Consider the following 21,850-nt stretch of genomic DNA (forward strand, 5'->3'; position numbering starts at 1 on the left):
GTCTCCTTCCACAAAAGAAGCAGGCTCTTGGCTGTTAGGATTCAGGAGAAATCTGGGAGACGTTTGATCCCAGTTTGTCTGTTTCTCATATTTACCTCGTTAATTTTGGATGTCAGGATTTGAATTGTGCATGTATACATTAATATTTTAACACTTTTAGATTAAAGTTTACTGTTATTGCTCAAAACTATAGGATCAATAACTGTATTCTCTTAGCACCTGTATCTCAAACATTGTCTACATAAAGAGCAAGTTACTGGCCCTCAACCAGATTGTGATGTAAAATTGTTGGGCTGTTCAAAAACAGCAGGTTCAATGATATTGTTATGGTTCCAGAAGGTTTGGGTAGTGCAAACGTAACATCCTGTTGTTGAAATTACAGTTCTCTTAAACTGTGAAACATATTGATTATTAACATAGCCTCTGATAGGTAGAAGACTGCTGAAGTTAAATGTTTGCCAGCCTGACTGGGTATTGTAAGAGTATTTGACTACTTGATCCTGAATTGACCACGAGCTTCAGATTAAGTTTTAAATGATGGAAGCAGCTCATGCAATCAAGTGGTGATTTGCATGTGAAATTGTCTGCTGGTTGTAGTTATTGAAGTGCAGTAATAAATCTCCAAGTCAAGATGATATAACTTCTTGTAATGTTCCCATGCGTCTATTGCCCTTGTTTTCTGGCAGACAGAAGTTGCAGGTTTGAGAGGTGCTGTTGGAGGAACCTTGGTGTGTCGCTACAGTGCATCTTCTGGATGGTATGCTCTGCTACAGCTTTATTTTGGATGCTGGAGAACTTTGGTTTTCTTGAAGCAGCACTCATCCAGGGTGAGTGAAGACTATTCCATCATATCACTTACTTGTCTGTAAAGGGTAGAAAGGTTTTGATGAAAGTAAAAGGTGAGACACTGTCCAATCTCTGGCCTGCTCTTGTAGGCATGATATTTGCTTTGCATCCAGTTAAGTTTCTGGTCAGTGATGTGCCCTCACAACGTTTGTAAGGAATTGGCTTTGATAATATCACTGAATATCAAGATGGAGGTAGTTAGACTCCCACTTGTTGTAAATGGCCCATACTTTGTACTTGGGTTGCATGACTTCTACTTTGACCATTCACCCTGAGACAAGTGGAATTAGGCTGCAAATAGAACTGAGAACTCTGCAATAATCACTGAGCACCCTAACTTCTGGTCTTACGGTGGGAAGGTCATCGATGAAGCAGTTTGGACTGTTGACCTTGCCCTGAAGGACTCCTCAGGTAACTGCCTCCAGAAACTAAAGTTATCTCCCTTTGTGATTGATTAATGGGAAAATCAATGCTGCTTTTGATGAGGGACCAATGACCTGATGCCCAGTATCAGATTTGTCTGATTTCTTTCGTTTCAGCCTCATCACTTTTTTGAAAATCTGATCCTGCAGATTTACATTCTCAGTCCAACAGTATTATAAATCTTGCATGCAAAACTACATTGTTTTGCTACCACTTGTGACAACTCATGCCACAGGTTTGCCAGCCAGTCTGGTTGTGTGATGCCACGCAAGTAGTGGAGTGAGGATCTTGGCTTGTTTCTGTTATATGATCTTGCTTTAGGCATTATACTTTGTCTTGTATTTTGGACCTGTCCGTAGACCACTAGTCTTAGGGAGCCTTGAGTCACTGTGATTGGTTAGTTTGTATTTGTCCTGCATAAGCATTACAAAGTTTGAGATTGTTGAAGGAAGAGATAATGGGAATGTGTCCAGATGTGTATGGTCAGTTACCTGGCTCAATATGTATTAGTAGTACATCATTGCCCTTTATCCTTTAATGTGCATACTGACTCAGTGATATCCACCCCTAATTTGGTCACTTCTGCCTTTTACCATCTAATTCCCTTTTAGAAGTAAATTATGGATAAGAATGCAGGGAGGGGTGCAGGCTGAGGGTTTTTTATCTTCTGGTGTTGTAGTTCTGGCTGCAGTTGGCACCACTTTCAGATATCTATGATTCATCAATATTAAATTCACCTACAATATGTCTACAGCAAGCTTTCAACCTGTATCCTTCCTCGAGACTGTTGTTTGGCCAACTTCCTGTTTAGGCTTAACCTTAGCAACTTGACATGCATGCAGTGTTCCTGCTGAAATGATGACTATTCCAGAAGTATATTCTGTTACTCTGTGTGTTTGAAGAATCTGTGTAGTTGTAATTTGCTCTGGGTTGCAATGAGATGTGCCACAATCTGTATTAGGAATGACATGTAGCTTGCTCTGCTCATACTGATAATCAAGTGTCTTTGATTTATCAGAATACTTACTCTTGTACCATAGCGTACTTATTATGTTTTTGACCTTCACTTCTCATAATCTAATTAGCAACATGCTTATGCGTAAGTTTATTGTAATTATTGTACTCTTTTTCAGTTCTTGATTTTCAGTGACATTCCAAACCACTCCTAATGTTTTACTGACTTTGAAAGCATTGACATGATGGACCTGTATGTACATTTTGTATTAGTGATTAGCATGTCTAACGTTTTAGTGCCTTATTTGTGATTAATGTATCCAAATTTGCACTTAATAACCTAATAATCCTGAAGCATTGCACTACACCCTGTTTGTCTGTTAGCAGTACACATGGTTGAATTGAATACACTTCAGATGGTACTAGTGGGGAAAAAATGCAAAATTTTTTCATTGGAATTTAGGATTTCATTGACATCTGTCAATGTGTAAACTCTAAGCAATAATTAATCTTTAATTAACCTTAAAACCTTGCTGATTATCTTAATGGGATTTTGTGGCCCAAAGGATCAGCTTGAGCACAACTATATCTAGAAATTAAATGATGATTTGCATGTTGTTGTATAACTGTCCTGTTATTTCCAATGTTCTATATTTGCTGTGAATAATTACTCATTTGATATTGTCAGCTGAACATATGTTTTGTTATGGCAAAGTGAGCTATAGTCTTAGCTCGCCAATTTAACATTTTGGGACCAGCGAAACTTCTAAGGGTTACTGAATGCTAAATATTAACTGTGCTTTTTCTCCACAGATTTCCAGCTTTTTTTTGGGGGGGGGAGGATATTTTTATGTGGAATTACATAATTGCGTAATTTGCAGCACGGAAATGAACCATTCAACTGATGTGTCTGTGCTTGCATTTCACAGAAGCCATGTCCATACCCTTCTTTTCCTTTCTTCTTGTATGTAGAGTCAGTGTCACACAGCATGGAAAAAGACCCTTCAGTCCAACTAGTCTATACCAACCATGTTTCCAAACCAAACTGGTCCCACTCTTAGGTTCGTTTTTCAGAGACCCTCATGGACTTGATGAAAGAGCAAGACACTTAACTGGTTACAAAAACACAATCCTTTATTATTAAACAAGTACAAGCTGTGGAGGATTGCTGTACGCAACCCAGCAGAGAGTGCTGAATATCATGAGCGATCATCCCCGAACAGGGGACAGTCCCTGCTTTTATACCCTTGGAATTGGTGGATACCTAAAACAATTATTACATCTGAAACATCACAAGTATGTGGTCATGCCCCTATAACGAGAACAGGATACAGCTTTGATCGTCACAAAGTGTATGAACACGACAGGATGCGATTTCAAGTGGTGACAACTGCCTGCCTTGATCAAAGGTCACTGACTTGGCCATTTCAGCAGAAACTGGGTAGGCGGCAGTGTGGTGGTAGAGCCATAAAGATTACAGAGCTTAATGCTTTTTGTGATTACAGATATTTCACACCCCTACAGATGTTTCACACCCAGTCCTATTTGGGCAAGAAGTTGAGACAGTGTTCACATACCCCTGTATGAGGAGATGAGGAGCATTAAAAATTCATGGGATGTTAACCCATTAACATCTCACCACTTGCCTGCGTTTGACCCACATCCCTCCAAACCTTCTCTCTTCATGTACTTAGCCAGATGTCTTTTAAATGTTGCAGCTGTACCTGCATTCAGCTCTTGCTCTGGCAAAATTCTCTGTTCTGGAAATGCATGGGTACTATTCACTTCTTTAGCTACTCACATGATTGTGAGTTCTATGTTATTACCACTGGATAAAGAGGTTTTCCCTGAATTTCTGCATGGATTCTTCAGTAATTAACATATCTTATTGTTTTGGATTCCTTCTAAAGTAATGTCACCTCGATATTTGTCATATCAAACACTTCTAAAGATCCTATTGCTGTCCTCTTCATTCTCTTTACTGGAGAGAATTGGATTTATATGGCAGTTTTTTTTATTGCATTGTCTATCATTGCTCCATGGTCAATCAGTTTTGCATTTTAATTACAATCATCTCTGTAGGAAATGATTGACAGCCAGGTTATATGCACTGTTAAGATCCCAGAAGCAGTTAATTGGATTTGCAGGTATAGGTTTTTGTGGGCTGAGGTATCAAGAGGGACACTGTACTCTCGTTTTGAGTGGTGAATGATACCTTTTGATGGCATTGAGGAACTGAAAATGGGCTATAGTCATTAAAGGTCTGCAGCACAGAAGAGGTCCTGTACCAATCAGAATCAACCACCTGACTATTCTCATGTAATTTTCCAGCACTTGACCCGTAGCCCTGTATATCTTGGCATTAGAAGTATGCATGTAAATACTTCTTCAGTGTTATGAAAGGGTCTTGCTTCAACACCCTTTCAGGCAGTGTTCCAGAATTCCTCCACCCTCTGGGTGGAAAGGGTGGAAAAGAATTTCCTCACATCCTCTCTAAACCTTGTGTCCGTTGCCTTAAATCTATGCTAGTGGGCATTGATCCCTTCACCAAGGGAAACTGTTTCTTCCTACCCAGACTAGAGGGACCCTAAGCAGAGACATTCTGACTTCAGAGGTTAATTCTTTTCTTTTTTATTAGGAAGACAATTTGTTACTTAATCCCTTTCAAAACCATAAGTGTTTTAGAAATGCATTCACTGTTACACTGTAGTAAATGCCAATTACACGCAGCAAGGTCCTACAAATGCAGCATGATATTGGCCAGATTATCTGTCCTGATGTTTGAATGTTAAATATTAACCAGGAAACGAGGAGGAACTCTCTTGAGTTGTGACATATATTCCTTTGTGTCCTCCTCGGATCAAGTGGCATATTTGTTTAACGTCTGATAAATGGATGAATGTTGTGAATGAAACTGATGTGTAAGCAATATATATTAATATTTGGCATTCTGAACAAATTATTACAAAATGTGAAGTGGACTTGTAGCTAACTGGACTTGTTTTACAAAGCTGCTTTTTAAAATAAATAAATGCATCAGTTTCAAACTCCATCGATATTGGAAGTAAAACAAAATGCTGGAATATGTAGCGGATAAGCACGTTTTTGAAAGCAAAAGATGTACATGGACAAACTCCTTTGTAGTTAACTTGCAATTTTCTTGCCAACTAGAAATGGACAATAAATGGAGACCCCTCAGCGTTGCAAGATCTTGAACAGTTATGTTTTGGTGTGTGCAGAGGTCTTGTATGTTATTCAGAATTTTCTCTTCCGTGCAGTCCTTACCACTTCAAATACCTACAATTCAAAACAGGCATTTTTAATCAGCCAGTCTGCTGCTTTAGAAAGTTGGTCATATTGGCCAAAGTGAAATGAGTGTTAGTCATTTACATTGCTGTTAGTTTCACGTTTAAAGTGCTTCACTGGCAACTTTTCTGTAATTTCAGGCAGAAAAAGCTGAGCTCTGGAGATCCTACTGATATTCCAAGTCATTGGGCAATTTATTCCCCTGGAATTAACAAAGGGTGAAATGCTTTGCATCTTGTGCAGGATGCCTGAAAGATTGCAAATGTGGCAGGCATTATTTGTCCTGCTTTGCTAACTGAGATTTCAGAATTTGTCTGGTTTGTTGAAAACTTAAGCATTCTGTAGTTGGGGTGGCGGTGGGAAGATGTTATCTTGGCGAGAGAAATATTCCTACTTTATTTGTGTTAAATTGCTTGCTTCTTTTCTGGCAGGTAGATTTCTCCGCTCAAGACTAGTTGACATCTTATTGCTCACATTGGTACAACAACATGGTGTCTATACCAGAGTTCTATCAGGCCAGGAATGTCCTTATCACTGGAGCGACTGGCTTCATGGGGAAGGTGCTACTTGAGAAGCTGCTGCGCTCTTGCCCAGCAGTAAAGGCTGCATATGTTCTAGTAAGACCCAAGGCGGACCAGAGCCCTCAAGCACGGGTTCAAGAGATGCTGAACTGCAAGGTAAAACAAAAAGTATTTCAGAGCAAGGTTGCTGCTTTAATAAGTCGTGTCTTTGAAGTAGAGTGGAGTATGGAAAGTCAGGAGATAGGGCAGTGATGTAAATCAAGAAATGTACTTTGCCTTTCTCCACTTCCCATTAATTGTATATGTATGAATAGGTAACCCTCTAGTTTTTGAAAAACTCAAGTTAATGGTGAGGTAGATAAAACAAGCCACTGATTTCTTGTGCAAGTCTCCCTTATGTATCAACTGTGCTCATTTTTGAGTGCATAAATTAAATTATTTCTGGTCAAGCAAGTTTTCTTGGCCTTGCCCTTTCCTATATATGCAATTTATTCCAGCCCTCCAAACCTCCAAAATTACCACAATTATGCCTCTCCAATTATGGCACCTTGTGCACTGCCGATTTTAATTGATCCCAGCATTGATAGTAGTACATTCAGTTGCTTGAGTGCTAAGGTCTGGAGTTCCCTCTCTAAGTGTCTCCAACTGTGCCTATCCGTTTTTCTGACAAAGTTAGAAGTCACATGACACCAGGTTATATTACAACAAGTTTGTTTGAAATCACAAGCGTTTGGAGCACCGCTGTTTTGTCAGGCGAAGTCTTTAAGACACTTCTGAATCTCTGCCTCTTTGAGACAGCTTCAGAACAGCTGTATGACTGTCATATTTTGTCAGACGCTTCTTTCAAGCACCTTGGGATGTTCGGCTATGTTGTAGCGTCAGTATAAATCTTAATTGTTGGTACAGGAATGTATCATGTGTGAGTGCTTTGCCTGAATACATATTTTTTACCTTATTCCATGCTGGTGCTTCACCCTGAGTCACTTTCCCAAACAGGGCAGTCATTGCACTGCCCCCCCCACCAAGAATGGAAGACAAGGAGGCAAGTCTCAAACTTGTCAGAGCTGGAATGGGGATTGAACCCATGCTCGCTCAAAAAAAAAGTGCCATACTGTACTTAACGTTAGCTGTCTCTTTTACTTCACAGAAGGTGCCAGATCTGAGTTTTTCCACTAATTTCTATGTTTATACCTGGAATCCTATTTTACCTGGCGTGCTTAAACAAGGCACTGCGGTCTTGCCAGGTTAATGACTGAACTTCAGCTGATTTTAGTATTTCAGACTAACTGAGTCACATTATTGGAAATCAGCTGTTGATGTTCGTACTACAAGATTCCCTACAAGTTGGCTGTCATGCCATCTGTTTGCATCTTACTGTTTCATTCCGTCACTGTTTTCGACAGATGCTTTACCCTTTTCGACTTAAAAATAAAACCAGGAATGCCTGTGTCTTGTTGAGTTTTTTTAAAGTCAGAGTGTAATACAGCATGGAAACAGGCCCTTCGGCCAAAACTGGTCCGTGCTGACTATGGTGCCCACTCAGCAAGTTCTAATTGCCTGCATTTGGTCCATGTCCCCCTCTAAACACTTTCCATCCATGTACCTGCCCAAATGTTTTTTAAATGTTGCTATTGTACCTGTCTCAACCACTTTCTCTGGCAGCCCATTCCAAATATGCACCACTCTCTGTGTGAAGAAGTTGCTCCTCACGTTCTTCCTAAATCTGCCCCCTCTCACCTTAAATCTATACACTCTCTAGTTTTCCATTCCCCATCCCTGGGACAAAGACTATGTGCTTTCATCTTAACTATGCCCCTCATGATTTTATTCACCTCAGTAAGGTCAGCCCTCATTCTCCTCCATTCCAAGGAATAAAGTCCAATCCTGGCCAACCTCTCCTTAGAACTCACGTACTATTCCTAGCAATATCCTTGTAACTCTTCTTTCTCTTTGCTGCTGACATCTCTCCAATTTGTCAAACCATTTTAGTTATATAATCAGTTTTTCAGGCACAGTAACTTTTCAAAGGATGTCAACCTGTTAGTCGAATATGCAATAAATTTTTATATGCTTGAGAGTAAATAGTTTTTTTAAGTTTTCATTCACATGTTCCATATCCGGATTAATAATCAATCCTCTTGTTATTTGCACCACAGACTAAAAAAATGTAAGTGCGGTCATGCTCAGTGTTTCATTGAACTAACGCTTCCATATCTTTACCAATAAATTTGCAAAGCATCAAATTCTGAAAAGAAAACGTATTCAACTTGTGTAAAGAAAACTTGCCAAGTTTTTTTTTAGAATGTAACAAATAAGGGGAAGTGGTGGTGTAATGGTAATATCACTGGATGAGTAATTCAGATCCCCAGGCTAATGTTCTGGGGGCATTGGTTTGAATCTCACTGTGGCAGATGGTGAAATTTGAATTCAGCAATAATCCCAGATAGAAAGGTAGACTAATGGCAACCATGTAATTACTAGCCGTATGAAAATGCAGTGTTACAGGGATGGGGCAGGGGGCTACGTGTGGTAGGACGCTCTTTTAGTGGGTCGGTGTGGACTTAATGGGCCAGGTGGCCTGCTTCCACACTAGAGGGATTTGATGATCATTCCAGGTTGTTCAGCTTTTAGGGGAAGAAATCTGTCGTTCTTGCCTACACGTGACTCCGAACCCCAGGAATATGGTTGACTATTACATGCCTGCTGGGCAGTTATGGACAATAAATGCTGGCTCAGCTAGTGATGCTCTTGTCTCATGAGCAGAATAAGGAAAAACATAACGTTTTGAAATTAGGAACAACAGTAGGCAATTCCCCTTTTCAATCATACTCCACTATTCAATTAGATTGTGGGTGATCACCTTTGTTGCAATTTCTTAACTGTTGCCATATTTCTTGATCACCTTAGCTAACTTAAAAGAAGCAATTATTTCAGCTTTGAAAGCTTCGATTGTCCCACAGGATCCTTAGCTTTGTGTGAAGAGAATTCCGAATTTTAATAATCTCTTGGTATAAAAAATTACTTCTTGATGTTCGTCCTGAATTTCTTCCAAGTTTGAAGATTATGTACTTGGCACCTGATTCTTCCTTGGTAACTTGTGCATATCAGCATGATATTTTGATTTTGATTCGATCACAGGACTAAGTGAAATTTCAAGAGGTTTAGCCAGGGGTTTTTGTGATCATGGTAATTGGAATCATAGAATCCCTACAGTGCAGAAAGAAGCCAATTGGCCCATCACTTTCACGCTGGCCCTTCAAACATCATCCCACCCAGACCCACCCCCTTACTCTATCACTATAAGCCTGCATTTCCCATGGCTTGTCCACTAAGCTTGCATTTCCCTGGACACTGAACAATTTTTCTTTGCCATTCCACCTGACTTACTCATCTTTGGACTGCAGGAGGAAACTGGAGCACCTGGAGGAAACCCGGAGAGACATTTGGTGAATGTGCAAACTCCATATAGACAGTTGTCTGAGGCTGCAGAATGAGTGTTGGGCTCTGGGGCTACAAACCTCTAAACAGCCCTTGAATTCTCCACTAGCAGATTTCATTCAAGTAGCTGAATTTTCTGCTCCAAATGATTTGTTCTCAGCCTCCGATTTCAGCCAGTGTGTTCTCTCTGTGGTACTCAACTGCTATGGGAGCAAGGAACTGAACTACACATCTGGCCGAACATTAACTTTTATAAATTTATCATTACTGCTGCACTCTGTGAAGTTCATTTATAAAGCCTGGAATATTTTAATCCACCTGTGCTTGAGTGAATGATGTGTTTGAACTTTTTCATTTATGTCACTCACCATCTTTCTATGAAGTACCTACTTCATTTTGGCCTACTTCACAAACATATACCTTGCATTTATAAGTAAATATTTCACTATGCTGCCATTACGTTATTCTCTCCATTCTTCCTGATTTTGGGATTTCGTAGATGTTGTTTGGAATGAATTCATGGTTTGTGTTTTCATGCAACCTAACTTGTTGAAAAATAAACCTGCTTTGTATCGCATCTTTTGCAGATGTCCCAAATCTCTTCCCAGTTTACAGTTATGTTCACCATTACAATGAAGTCCACAAAGTCCTCTGTACTGTACTGTAATACTGCACCTAAGGGTCGTAGAATCATACAGCGTGGAAACAGTCTCTTTGGTCCAACTTGTTCATGCTCACCAAGCTTTCCAAACTAAACTAGTCCCATTTTTCTGCATTTGGCAGAACTCCCTCAACCTTTCTTATTCATGTACATATCCAAATATGCTCAAGTATCTTGTGTTAAATTGGGACTCCCAAGCTTCTGATTTAGGCATGAGTGCACTCATTGAGCCACTCCATTTTTGTGTGCTTGTATATTAATTTTAATTATCTTTTCCCGTGGCTGTTAAGCTTTGTTAACGTTCTAAGAAACATGCAACATCTTTCTGAAGTAATGTTTGCCTTGGCTCTAAATATTGTGAAATCGTGACGAAACAAATTCTGAGTCCTGCCAAAACAACAAGTTGTGGATTGATGACTCCAGGTTAGCCAAACTGCATGCATTCCAAATTAACCGAACAACTGACCATAGTGGAGTTAATGCTACTGTAGAACATGAAATCAAGGACAAAGGCATCGTTGGACATGAAGACCTGTCTGTGAACTATTGTTCAAACTCTTGTAAGTGTGGTAAATTTGTAACAAAGTTAAAAGTGCTGTCAGTTGGAGACAAAGCTAAGTGAAAGTTAGAGGTTAGGCCACAAGAAGTTCATCTGAAATTCATTCAAGGTACTGTCATCGTCACCTACCTAGTAAGATGTGAGAATATGGCATTTATGGCAGCAATGATGGAAAATTAGCTACAAAATGTTTTCACTCACTTTCCGAACTTGCCTGCACCAAGAGACGTCTTTGATGCAAATACAACTAGACTGTTTACCATCTTTTATTGGATAGATAGCTTTTTAAATGTTTAATGGTAAGAAGTGAAGCAAGGAATTCATCCAAGAAAGTAAAGGAAATATAACCGATAACTACCCAGGCCTCCCTGATATGATGGTTTCAAGTGCATCATACTGACATTTTTGTTTCCCACCACCATGACCAATGGATCAGAAATGATTAGGAACTGAAACGCCAAGTACTAATGACAGCTGATCTCATATTTATCAAGGCCATTGTTAAAATGGAGTACAGACCTGTACTTCTAGAAGCCCATCCTCCATGATGAAGAAGGTATGGACAATGGTTATAGAAGCCACGATTGCCAACTACATCTGCCACGTTGGATTCCCAGATGCTGAGAATAAGGAGAAAGGTGAGGCCAACCAAACCAATGATTTAGGCTGTTTTTGTTGTTTTCCAGAGCTAACTCAACATTTCTCAACAAGTTGTTTTGTACAAAGTCAGGCTATTTGTGTAGTGTCTTAACATTTTAAAACAAAATAAAGGTATTTTTCACAAGTTCACTGGGTCACTGTATTTTCTTTGATATAAAGTACGCTTGCAGGTGAATCAGTTTCCATTGGACCTTTCTTGGCTACCTCGAAGCTCTGCTTAACAAGGATTTGTGGGTGGGCATCTGCAGTTTGATTTATTGCAATTTTACTGTTGTTTTCCAAACTGCATGATTGGAATTGAGAATCAATACTACTTAGTTCTGTAATATGCTCTTAATTAGAGAATATGTTAGCTACTGCCTGGGTGAGGTAGTTGTACGAATTCTGCTAGCTGTCTAATGTAGTTCTGTAATTTCATGTTTGTTCTCCCCATGTAGCTTTTTGACAGACTGCGCGATGAACAACCGGATTTCAAAGAGAAAGTTGTAGCAGTGAGCAGTGAATTGACCCAGCCGGAGCTTGGGCTTAGTCAGACTGACAAGGAACTCCTGACTTCCTGCATTAATATAGTCTTTCACTGTGCGGCCACTGTACGCTTCAATGAAACCTTGAAGTAGGTTTTCCCATTTTTCAAAGTTTTTTTTTAAAAATTCACTGAAGTGGGCATTACAAGTGAGGCTAGTGTATCTCGTTGTTGAACCTCAGTTATTCCCTGAGGAAATAGTGATGAATCAGCTGCACTCTGGAGGTGATTCAGCAGCTTTGTTCAGGAGGGTTGGATGATTTTGATCTGAAGACAATAAAAGATTGGCTGATATTTGTTCGTCAGTATGGTGTGTGACTTGGGTGAGCATTTTGGAGGTGGTGGTATTTTCATGTGCTTGCTGCCCTGGCACATCAGTGTGAGAAATTGTGGGTTTTAGAGGATTTTTTTTTTTGAGACTTGCTGCCTACGTTAGACAGTGGAACTAGGGTACCTTAGATCTGTTAGGTGTACGTTGCTGTATATTTTGTAGATTTATTTTTATGCACATTAAAATGGGGGAAGTTTCACATGAGCCACTAAATTTTTCGACAACGGCAAATGTAGCAGCTCAGCATTTTGCAACCAACTGGTATTATTGAAGTGTCTCCACTGCCTGGTTTTTAGGCATTGTGCAGTATAAAACAGCACCAAAATTTGAAATGCTGTCAACCTCAGTGGCAAATATCTTTGTTAACACAATCTATTCATGCTAGCTTCTTTGTTGACTCAGCCACCACCACCACCACACTCCTACCCGCTGCTTCCCCATTGGAGGCTAACTGCCCTGGTGTAGTGCAGTAGTATTCTAAATGATTCATTGTTTTTCAGGTGTTGTGCAATTTCAGTTCTCTGTTTTCTGTTTTCTGCTCACCTAAATTTATGGACTGAATTGACTCCTGAAAGTCAAGATTGTAAATGTTCAGTGAGCGAGACTATGTTTGATTTGATATTAAAACAGATATTCCCAAATTGGTTATTCATTGGTTTTTAAGCTATTTGTTTGTGCGTTTGCTGTTGTGCAGTGAATTCAGTATGTTTTGAAATGTATCTTTTTTCATGAATCTAGTGGAAGAGTGTTGATATGAAAGGTTAAGCATGTTGAAAATTTGGAAATGTTCTGCTGTCTCATCTTACAGAATCTTATTAAGTTGGAGAACCTACAGTGATATATAACTTTGATAAGTGGTCAGTAGTTCTAGGTAAAACGTTTTCTGTGCATCTGGCTTCGGAGAGTGAGAGTGAATTTATGGCTCTTCGGCTTTAAATTCTTGCACCCATTTAAGTGGAAACTTTACACGCACTACTCTGTACTTTACACTGTTGCCAAGCCCAACTTGGTAAACCATAATTTTTTTATCTATAATGTTGCATAATGTCACTTCAGCAGTTTAGGTTGGTGCTCCCAAACTAAGATTGAACATAGTCAGGCTTTATGGATTTATCTGAATTTGTATTGGATATTTTTAAATTATTTCTATTTGTTCCAAAAAGCAGTGACCTTAAGCATGTCTCATGACACACAATTTATTCAACAGATTACCATCGAGTTAAACATTAATTCTAATCAAATTTAAGTGAGTGGTAAACAGTTTGTTGTTTATATTAAACAAATTTACAATCTTGGTGACCTAATGAAGGTCATCATGGAGCAAAACGATGATTTCTTGTGACTTCTGTGCAGTAAAAGTCTCCTCCAGCCAAGAGCTTTGATGCTTAATTCTTTTGTTCTTTTGAAATTGGGCTTTACTTAAATTTTGTTTAATTATGGTAACTTAAACTTGGAGATAAATGCTAGACAAAGCCTTATTCGATAATAAACCTATTTTGTAAAAGAATTGGCCAGTATTTTGTCTTGTTGAACGTCAGTATCTGATGATGATCTTTGCTCTTCTTTTTCAGAGATGCGATGCAACTGAATGTAGTTGCTACCCGCCAACTCCTTGCTTTTGCGCAGCTGATGAAGAAGCTTGAAGTCTTCATTCATGTTTCCACTGCATATGCACACTGCAATCGCAAACAAATTGAGGAGGTCATTTATCCACCTCCAGTTGATCCTAAAAAATTGATTGAAGCTTTGGAGTATGTTTGTCTTAATTTTTTCCCAGCACGATACTTGCAATACATAAATAATTTTCATTGTTTACATTATTGTTCTCTAGGGTACATTACTCCGTTTGATCTTCACAATTTTCTTCCATCCCATGTTGTGCAAAAAAAATTCAGCTATTTTAAAGTCGTATTTCTGTAATCCCGGGAATGGATGATAAATTACTTTTAGCTGATTGCTTGTTTTTAAAAAAATGGCTTGCCATATGCAAACAAGTGCTAGATTTCAAAACAGGCTCTTGTCTTCTGGTGCAGTCGGTTTTTAGGTATAATATTACTCTGTAGTGTTGTATTTAATTAAATAGAGTACTTGCGTATTTTGTCACGCAAAGTGATGTTCACTCATCACTGTAGTGTTCTCATTTATGACTTTGATAACCTGTTTTGAAGTTTTTAGAAGGTTTATTTCATTGAGGTTAGTGACCCATATAAATAGTACCTTTCTGATTTATAACAGTACCTCTATCAATGATTACTTTTGAACATAGTTCAAATATAGATCATTTATTTTTGAAAGTTTCATGTTTTTCACTTAAATTGTATGTAGGTGGATGGATGATGGCCTTGTTCAGGACATTACAAGAAAACTAATCGGAGAGAGACCGAATACGTACACATATACTAAAGCCATGGCAGAATATGTTGTACAGCAGGAGTGTGGAAACTTAAATATTGCCATTGTTAGACCTTCTATTGTGGGAGCCAGCTGGAAGGAACCGTTTCCTGTAAGTTTTGAGCATGGTGTTTAGAAACTTACACAGTGATAATATATACAGCACCTTGAATATTCCATGCGCTTCATTGAAGAGATTCACACAAAATTTGATATTGAGCCAAACCAGCAGATTCTATGTCAGTTAGGTTTTAAGGAGGAGATTGTATAGAGACACAAGTTTAAGCAATGAACATTACCGTAAAGGTCCAGATTGTGAAAGTTGCCAGTAATGCAACAAAAAATTGCAGATGATAGCCATACTTTTCTTAAAAGGAAGTCTAAGCTTCTTATTTGATGCAGATTGGGTATGTAAATGTACTGCTTTGTAAGACTCTTTGTGCAAGGATTTGGCAACCAAAGAGGCAATAGCACTTTGAACAACTATTTTTAAATCTCCAGGCCTGAAGGGCAAAGCATTAAGTGTGAAAGATAAGTCATTTCAGTTACCTTGGTTTTGTGAGACACAATATGTATCTGCAGTCACTATTTCAGGCTTTGATCGAATTTGACCAGATGACTCTAGATTATTCTTGCTGTGCTAGATTGGTCAATGTTTGTCCAAGACTCTCTGTTTCCAGTGTTTTAATGCTGTTTGACTTGAGGAACATCAGTATGGTCCCAACTTCCCCTTTCTGCTCTTGGGGAATTTCACTATAGTCTTTGCACTGTCTCTTAAGAGAGGGTATTTAATCAGATGCACAGTGTATGTTAAATGTAAGTAAGTTCTAAGAAACTTACAATCTTCAAATCTCTTTTCTTGTGTCTTTGGTAAATAGGGCTGGATTGATAATTTCAATGGACCTAGTGGGCTTTTCATTGCTGTAAGTAATACTAAGTTGCATCATTCCTTTGGTGCTCAAATCTTTCAAATAAAACAGACTATCTGTTGTGTTCTGTGTTCAGTCAGAAAATAGTGCTTTCATCCTATAATTCAATACCCCATTTGCTAATGCTGCCATGTGATATCTGTTTCAGTTCATCAGCTACTGTTACTTTACATTGCAAGTCCTGGTGATCAGAGTTGTAGTTTGTATTCTACAAGTCAGTATTTAGTATATAAAGAAACTATTCAAATATAACTTGCCAGTATCCCTATAAGAAAACAATTATTTTAGAAACCAGGTGAACACAAAACATTGGAGTTTTAATTTTCTTCATTAAATTATCTGTAATGCCACAACAGTTAGACTTGGGCCAGGGTCAACTTAATAATAAAATTCTTTAGGTAATCTTTATTTTTAATCCTTTGTTTAGAGAAACTGCCCTATTTATTTTTCTAGTACTTTTTTCCCCTTGAGCTAATGGATGCAGTAGGAAAAGAGCGCGTCTCTTTCCAGTATTTTGCCATTGACAGTACTGACATGATTCTGTACCCCATATCCCATCTGCTGCACCGTAAGCTGCTCCAAGCTAAATTTGCAAATTTTCATTCCGTGTATCTAATGTTAAGGGTTGTCCTTGGGAACAGTGTGTGAACAGATTGTGTTGAACTAACCCCAGTTTGGATATGTTTTTCCACTGCTGAGATCAAAGCATGAGTTGGACCACATTTGGTGTATTGTGACGTGTTCAGGGTGTCAGAACTTGAGAAAGAAATATCAATTTTGGAGGAAATGCAGCAGAGCAAAATCTGGAAGTTATTGCATAAACTCGAGTTAAGGTTGTTTTCCATGTAGTGTAAGAGATTTGTGTGATTTGATTCCCATTTTCAAGAATGGAAGGAAAACAGAATGAGGGGAAAAAAAGCTCTTTCCACTGGTCCGGTCGAGGACTAATGAACACAGTCTAAAAATTTAGTGTTTTAAAATATGAAATTAGCAACAATCTCTGCACAACATTGGTAGTGGTTTGAAGTTCTTGTCTGCAAACAGTAATTGCTGTCAAATCAATTAATGATTGCAAAATTTGTTGAGAGATTTTTGTTAACTGAACTTGTTAAAGGTTCAAAGCAGGAGTATTGAGTTTTGGAGCGAATCAGACATAATTTCATTGAATGCTAGAACAGGATTGAGAGGCAGAAGAGTCTACTGCCTATAATCTCAAATTTTCTTCAGTTATATATTTAATTTGTTTAATGTATTTTTAATGAAAACACTCAAAGATGAGTGGACTTTGAGGGATGCTGCAAAAGTTTCTCTGATGTTAAATACGTAATTGCCCAAACACTACCATGATATTAATCTCTGGTAACACAAAAGTGCCAATTTTCTGTCCAGTGTAAATATTCTCCGTGCATGTTGTCATCAGAGGCCCCTAGCCATCGGCACATAGCAGAAAGTAGCATGCAACTTGTTGTCTCAAACCTTCTACTTGTGTGAGCAACACTTACCTGAATAACTACCTTATTAACAATTTCTTAAAAGGTGGCACTTAGTTGTGGTAAATTTCAATCTTCTAATGTAGCATTGTTATATCAGCAGTTTTTGTAAATTGAGTGTCAGAACTTTATTACAGTGTATTATTTTCATTCCCATGTATCTAATTGGTTGATCTTTCAGGCTGGAAAAGGAATCCTTCGAACAATGAGAGCATCAAACAGTGCCGTTGCAGACCTGATTCCAGTGGATGTGGTTATAAACATGACTCTGGCGGCAGCGTGGTATTCGGGAGTTCATAGGTACAGCAGGTGACTCGTCTTATCCTTGATGTAGCTACCACAATTTTGGTGTGAGTTCATGTCCACCTGTTCCAGATGTGTACATCTGAACAGGTTGATTTAGAAATACTTAACAGAACTTGCATGAGGCAAGAATTTCATTGGAATGTGCTCCCTATTTAAGTTATACTAGTTTTGTGAGGTCAAGAAATGGGTATCATGCATGTTAAAAACTGTTGGGAGGTCTGCCATTTTGTCTCCTTTAAAGTAGGAACAGGACAGGATCATTCAGCTCCTTGAGCTTGTTCTGGCACTCAGTTAGATCATGGCTGATCTATATCTTATCTCCATTTATCTGCCTTGGTTCTGTAACTCTTGACAATCATGCTTTACAAAACCTTGAGTCTCTAATTTGAAATTTTCAATTGACCTCCAGTCTCTACAACTTTTTAAAGGAAACCGTTTCAGATTTCCAGTGCATTTTGTGAGAAAATGCTTCCTGACTTTATCCTTGAATGGCCTAGTTCCAGCAGAGTAAACAATCATTTTCCTCCCCGTGCTCTAGCAACACTTGTAATCATTGTGAACCACCTCTAGATCACTCCTTGATCCTTCATCCTCCAGAGAGCAGCTTTAATCCTGTAAGAGCAAAAATAGGAGCAAGAATAAATTGCATTGAGCCTGCTCCCTCACTTAATAACATCATAGATGAACTTGTAGTTTCAATCTCACTTTTCTCCTTGCTTCTCATATCCTTGATTTGCTGAATTACAACAAATCTGTCAATCTCAGCCTTAAATAAATTGAATGATGGAGCATCCATGGCTCTCGAGTGGAGAATTCCAAAGGTTCACAGTCTTCTGAATGCAGAAATCTCTCTTCACTCAGGCCTAAATGAGTGGCCCCTTATTCAGAAACTGTATCCCTTGTTCTAGATTCTCTAGTCAGAGAAGCCAATGTCTTTGCATTTACCACGACAAGCCCCTTCAGAATCTTGAATATTCTGGTGAGGTCATTTCCTATTCTCCTAAACTCTCAAATATAGACCCAGTTTACTTGGTCTGTCATCGCATGACAAAACACTCATCTCAGTGACCAATCTCATGAATCTTCACTGTGCTGCCTACAATGCAAGTGTGTCTTTCTATCAAAGATGGAATCCAACATGGGTATTGTATTCCAGGTGTGATCTCAGCTAATCCCTGTATAATTGAAGCAAGATTTCTTAATTCGTATACTCTAATCCAATTGCACTTAAAGGCCCAACATACCATTTGCTTTCCCAAATGCGTGCTATCTTTCTTTGTATCTTGTACAAGTATATTGATTAATTTCTGAAGAAGGGTCCCTGACCCGACACGTCAAACTTTCCTGCTCCTCTGATGCTGCTTGGCCTGCTGTGTTCATCCAGCTTCACACTGTGTTGTCTTATATTGATTGATTATTGATTTTAAAATTTGTTCACAGATTCTTGTTAACCAAGTACCAATACATCCCTCTGAACATTATTTATAAATCACATTTTTTAAAAACTTATTGTCTTTTCTATTCTTACGACTAACATAAATAATCCCACGCTGCCTGGTATCATCATAGTCCATCTGCCACATCATCCACTTAAACCGTACTTACTGCTTAGCGCCCTTGTTTATTTTCTCTTAATTGTTTGCATTCACATCTAGCTTTGTCATTTAAAGCAAGCTTATAGATTACTTGTACTTTCTCCATTTAAATCATATATAGCTGAGGGTCCAGCATTCATCCTTGTAGCACCCAGATAGTCACACCCTGCCAAATTGAAAACATTGTATTCACCCTATGCTTGCTCGTTGTCCATGGTGATGCATTACTGCATTCCCCCCCCACCCCCCAAAAATCCAGGAGCCCTTGGTTAGCCTTTTCTGTTGCACAAAATGTCTTCAGGAAATCCCAGCATATTATGTTACAGTTGCATTCTTAAACATGCTAACGTTATCTGTTTGATTATGCTATATTCTTTTGATGTATCTTGTTAAAACTTCCATAACATTAGATTCTTCTCTATCTTTCTGCTGAGTTGTCCCCTCCAAGGTCTGTGCAATTTTACCAAAGTACACTGCCTAGAACTGAATACAGTATTTCAGGCAAAGTCTATCCAGAGTTCTATACGTCGAATCGTGGCCTCAGTTAAAAATAGCTTTGTTGTCACATGTACTTAGAGCAGTACAGTGAAAAGCTTACAAGTTGCCACTTACGGCACAAGTACCTTGGTACTGATTTTTAAGTACAAATTCTTAGGAATAAGTTACAAATATAAAAAAAAGTCCAGCATTACAGCCTTTTGTGCCATCTTATGTACAAAAGTCCAAAACCATAGGAATAAATTAGAAAAATAGAGGGATAAAACGTTCAGATCAACAGTCCTTCCAATCCAGACCACGCCGGCACATCACATCTAGACCGTGCTGGACTTCACCTCAAGGCTGGAGTGCTGGGCGCCCGCTTGGATTCACCTTGAGGCCGGAAGTCTGTGCTGAGTTCGAGAGCCCGTGCTGGTTTCACAATGAGGCTGTTGAGGCTGGCAGTTCACGATGACTTAACTCGAGGCTCAAGGATGGAATGTAAGAAGGAGGTTGGGGGGAAAGCATGAAAAGAGAAAAGAAGGATCAAGTAATATCTCAAGATAAAGATTAATAGTCCATGATATTTTAAGTTAGTGTTTGTACCTGCCTACTTTTTTTTGTAACGGATGTTCAAGGTAAAGTCCTTTGTGTGTTCCATGGGAAAATCTGCAATTTGTTTGAAAAGGAAATCCCTTAGACACAATCCATCAGCACCCCTCCAACACATGACCTTTTGTATTGGTTGTGGAGTTGAACCATTGTGATATTTAAGGTGAATTTTGTTAAGATTCAGACAGTGACATTGCATTTCCTTTTAATTTTATCTTTCAGACCAAGAAACATTTTGATTTACAACTGTACTACAGGTGGCACCAATCCTTTCCACTGGGGTGAAGTCGGTATGAAACGTGATTTAACATTCTTTTGCATCCATGCTAAATTTTTGCCATTGATTTATTTGCAATGTAACTTTAGTTCATTGGTATTATTGCTTGTATAATACAGTGGAATGTAGTATTTCACTAATTAGCTATGCCTGTGCCAGCAATGAAATGCTCTAACTGAGATGAGGCAAGAGGAGAATCGACTCTACCAAAATTGTGTGAGCCACTTATCACCTGTATTTGTTGGGATGCCTGGCCAGTTTTCCTGCATGGTTTGGAAGCCTGTTTTGATTTCATAATTAATAGAGTTTGTAGTCTGATCCATTGATGGCTAATTATTTTCTGGCTAATTGCCGGCATGGCAATGCTTGTACAGAAAAGAAAGCCACCACTGCAACTCAAATAATCCAGTGAAGTTGAAAAGTATGTTTTAACATGTGTTAGTGTAGTGAGCAAAAAAAAAAGTTAAAAAAAATTCAAATTTACTTTGTTCCACTCTCAAACAAAAACCGTTTCATTTGTCAAGTTGTATTACTAAATTTATTCTTTTAGGTTCAATCTTATCTTGAAATTTCAGGATAGATTTGTGTCAACCATGTTGTTGCCAACCTGCTTGCCTTGCCTTTAAAGCTAAACTTCTGAGTACAATGGTTTTAAAGGTGATGCTTCCTCTTGTCTGATCTTTCCATGCTGCCCTTCAAATTTGACAGGATTTGAGTCCAAACATGATGATTGATTAATAAAATGACAGCCGTTAGCTTATAAGTAAAATGGCCACTGATTTGCTGCTTCAGATATAAATATGAGAAATGAATTATTTACTATAAACCTAAAATATTTCAGTGTGCCAAAGGTTTCATGTCACAGGGACAAAGTGCACTTGAGATTGAGACAGGTGATGTAGGACCCTGAACCCAAGTTGTGTTTGGAAGTGTAATATCTAATTGGAAAGTATTCCCATATTTAGAAAAGCTAGTTGTTCTTGGAGGTTATATCTTTTGTCTCCATTGGATACAATACAACTGGTGTCATTATTACATGTAAAAAAGTTATACAGTGTGTACATCCATGCACTTATGCATACAAACTCACAAGAATACTTTTTCATTTTCTTTGTGCCATTAGATATTTTCTTTTGTGTTTTGTCACTGTATTTCATGATGTTTTCCATGAGTACTGCAAAACATGGTGGGGAATTGGGTCAGGCTGTTAAAATGATGGCCGTTTATCTTTGCAAGTTTTGTCACAGCTGAGAGTCAACTCCGTTTCAGTAAACCACAAAGTCTGGTTTCGAATGTTTCATGACGACAAGAGTTTTGAAGCTTTTGCAACAGTCTTCAGCCAGAAACATTAAGTCACTGATTCATCTTTGCTCTTTCCAGAGATTCCCACTATCTTCGAAGCCAGCCTTCAATCATTTGACTCATTTTGCATGGCTTCAAGAAATAGTCAGTGCATTGGATACCATAGCAAAGGCTGTGAGCATTACCAACATCTTATACTTCTGAACTAGATGTGCCTTTAGTGAAGCTGCTCTGGGACAGCTACATTGT

At 38.6% G+C, this 21,850-nt stretch overlaps 1 protein-coding gene across 3 annotated transcripts in view; it reads left to right on the top strand.

Moving 5' to 3' along the window:
- The window catches only part of far1 (fatty acyl CoA reductase 1), a 95,947-nt gene that overhangs the window by 32,883 nt on the left and 41,214 nt on the right, over positions 1-21,850 (top strand). For 2 of the 3 annotated variants that reach the window (XM_048545399.2, XM_048545400.2), the window contains exons 2-8: positions 5,961-6,206; positions 11,806-11,981; positions 13,794-13,973; positions 14,548-14,725; positions 15,492-15,536; positions 17,214-17,341; positions 20,245-20,312. In XM_048545399.2, coding sequence (XP_048401356.2) covers positions 6,018-6,206; positions 11,806-11,981; positions 13,794-13,973; positions 14,548-14,725; positions 15,492-15,536; positions 17,214-17,341; positions 20,245-20,312 — 964 coding nt within the window. In that variant the 5' untranslated portion in view covers positions 5,961-6,017. Of the gene's footprint in view, positions 1-5,960; positions 6,207-11,805; positions 11,982-13,793; positions 13,974-14,547; positions 14,726-15,491; positions 15,537-17,213; positions 17,342-20,244; positions 20,313-21,850 lie in introns of those variants that run through there. The other variant, XM_048545401.2, reaches the window with a different exon arrangement.

Source organism: Stegostoma tigrinum, chromosome 17, assembly GCF_030684315.1.
Source record: "Stegostoma tigrinum isolate sSteTig4 chromosome 17, sSteTig4.hap1, whole genome shotgun sequence".
NCBI lineage: Eukaryota > Metazoa > Chordata > Chondrichthyes > Orectolobiformes > Stegostomatidae > Stegostoma > Stegostoma tigrinum.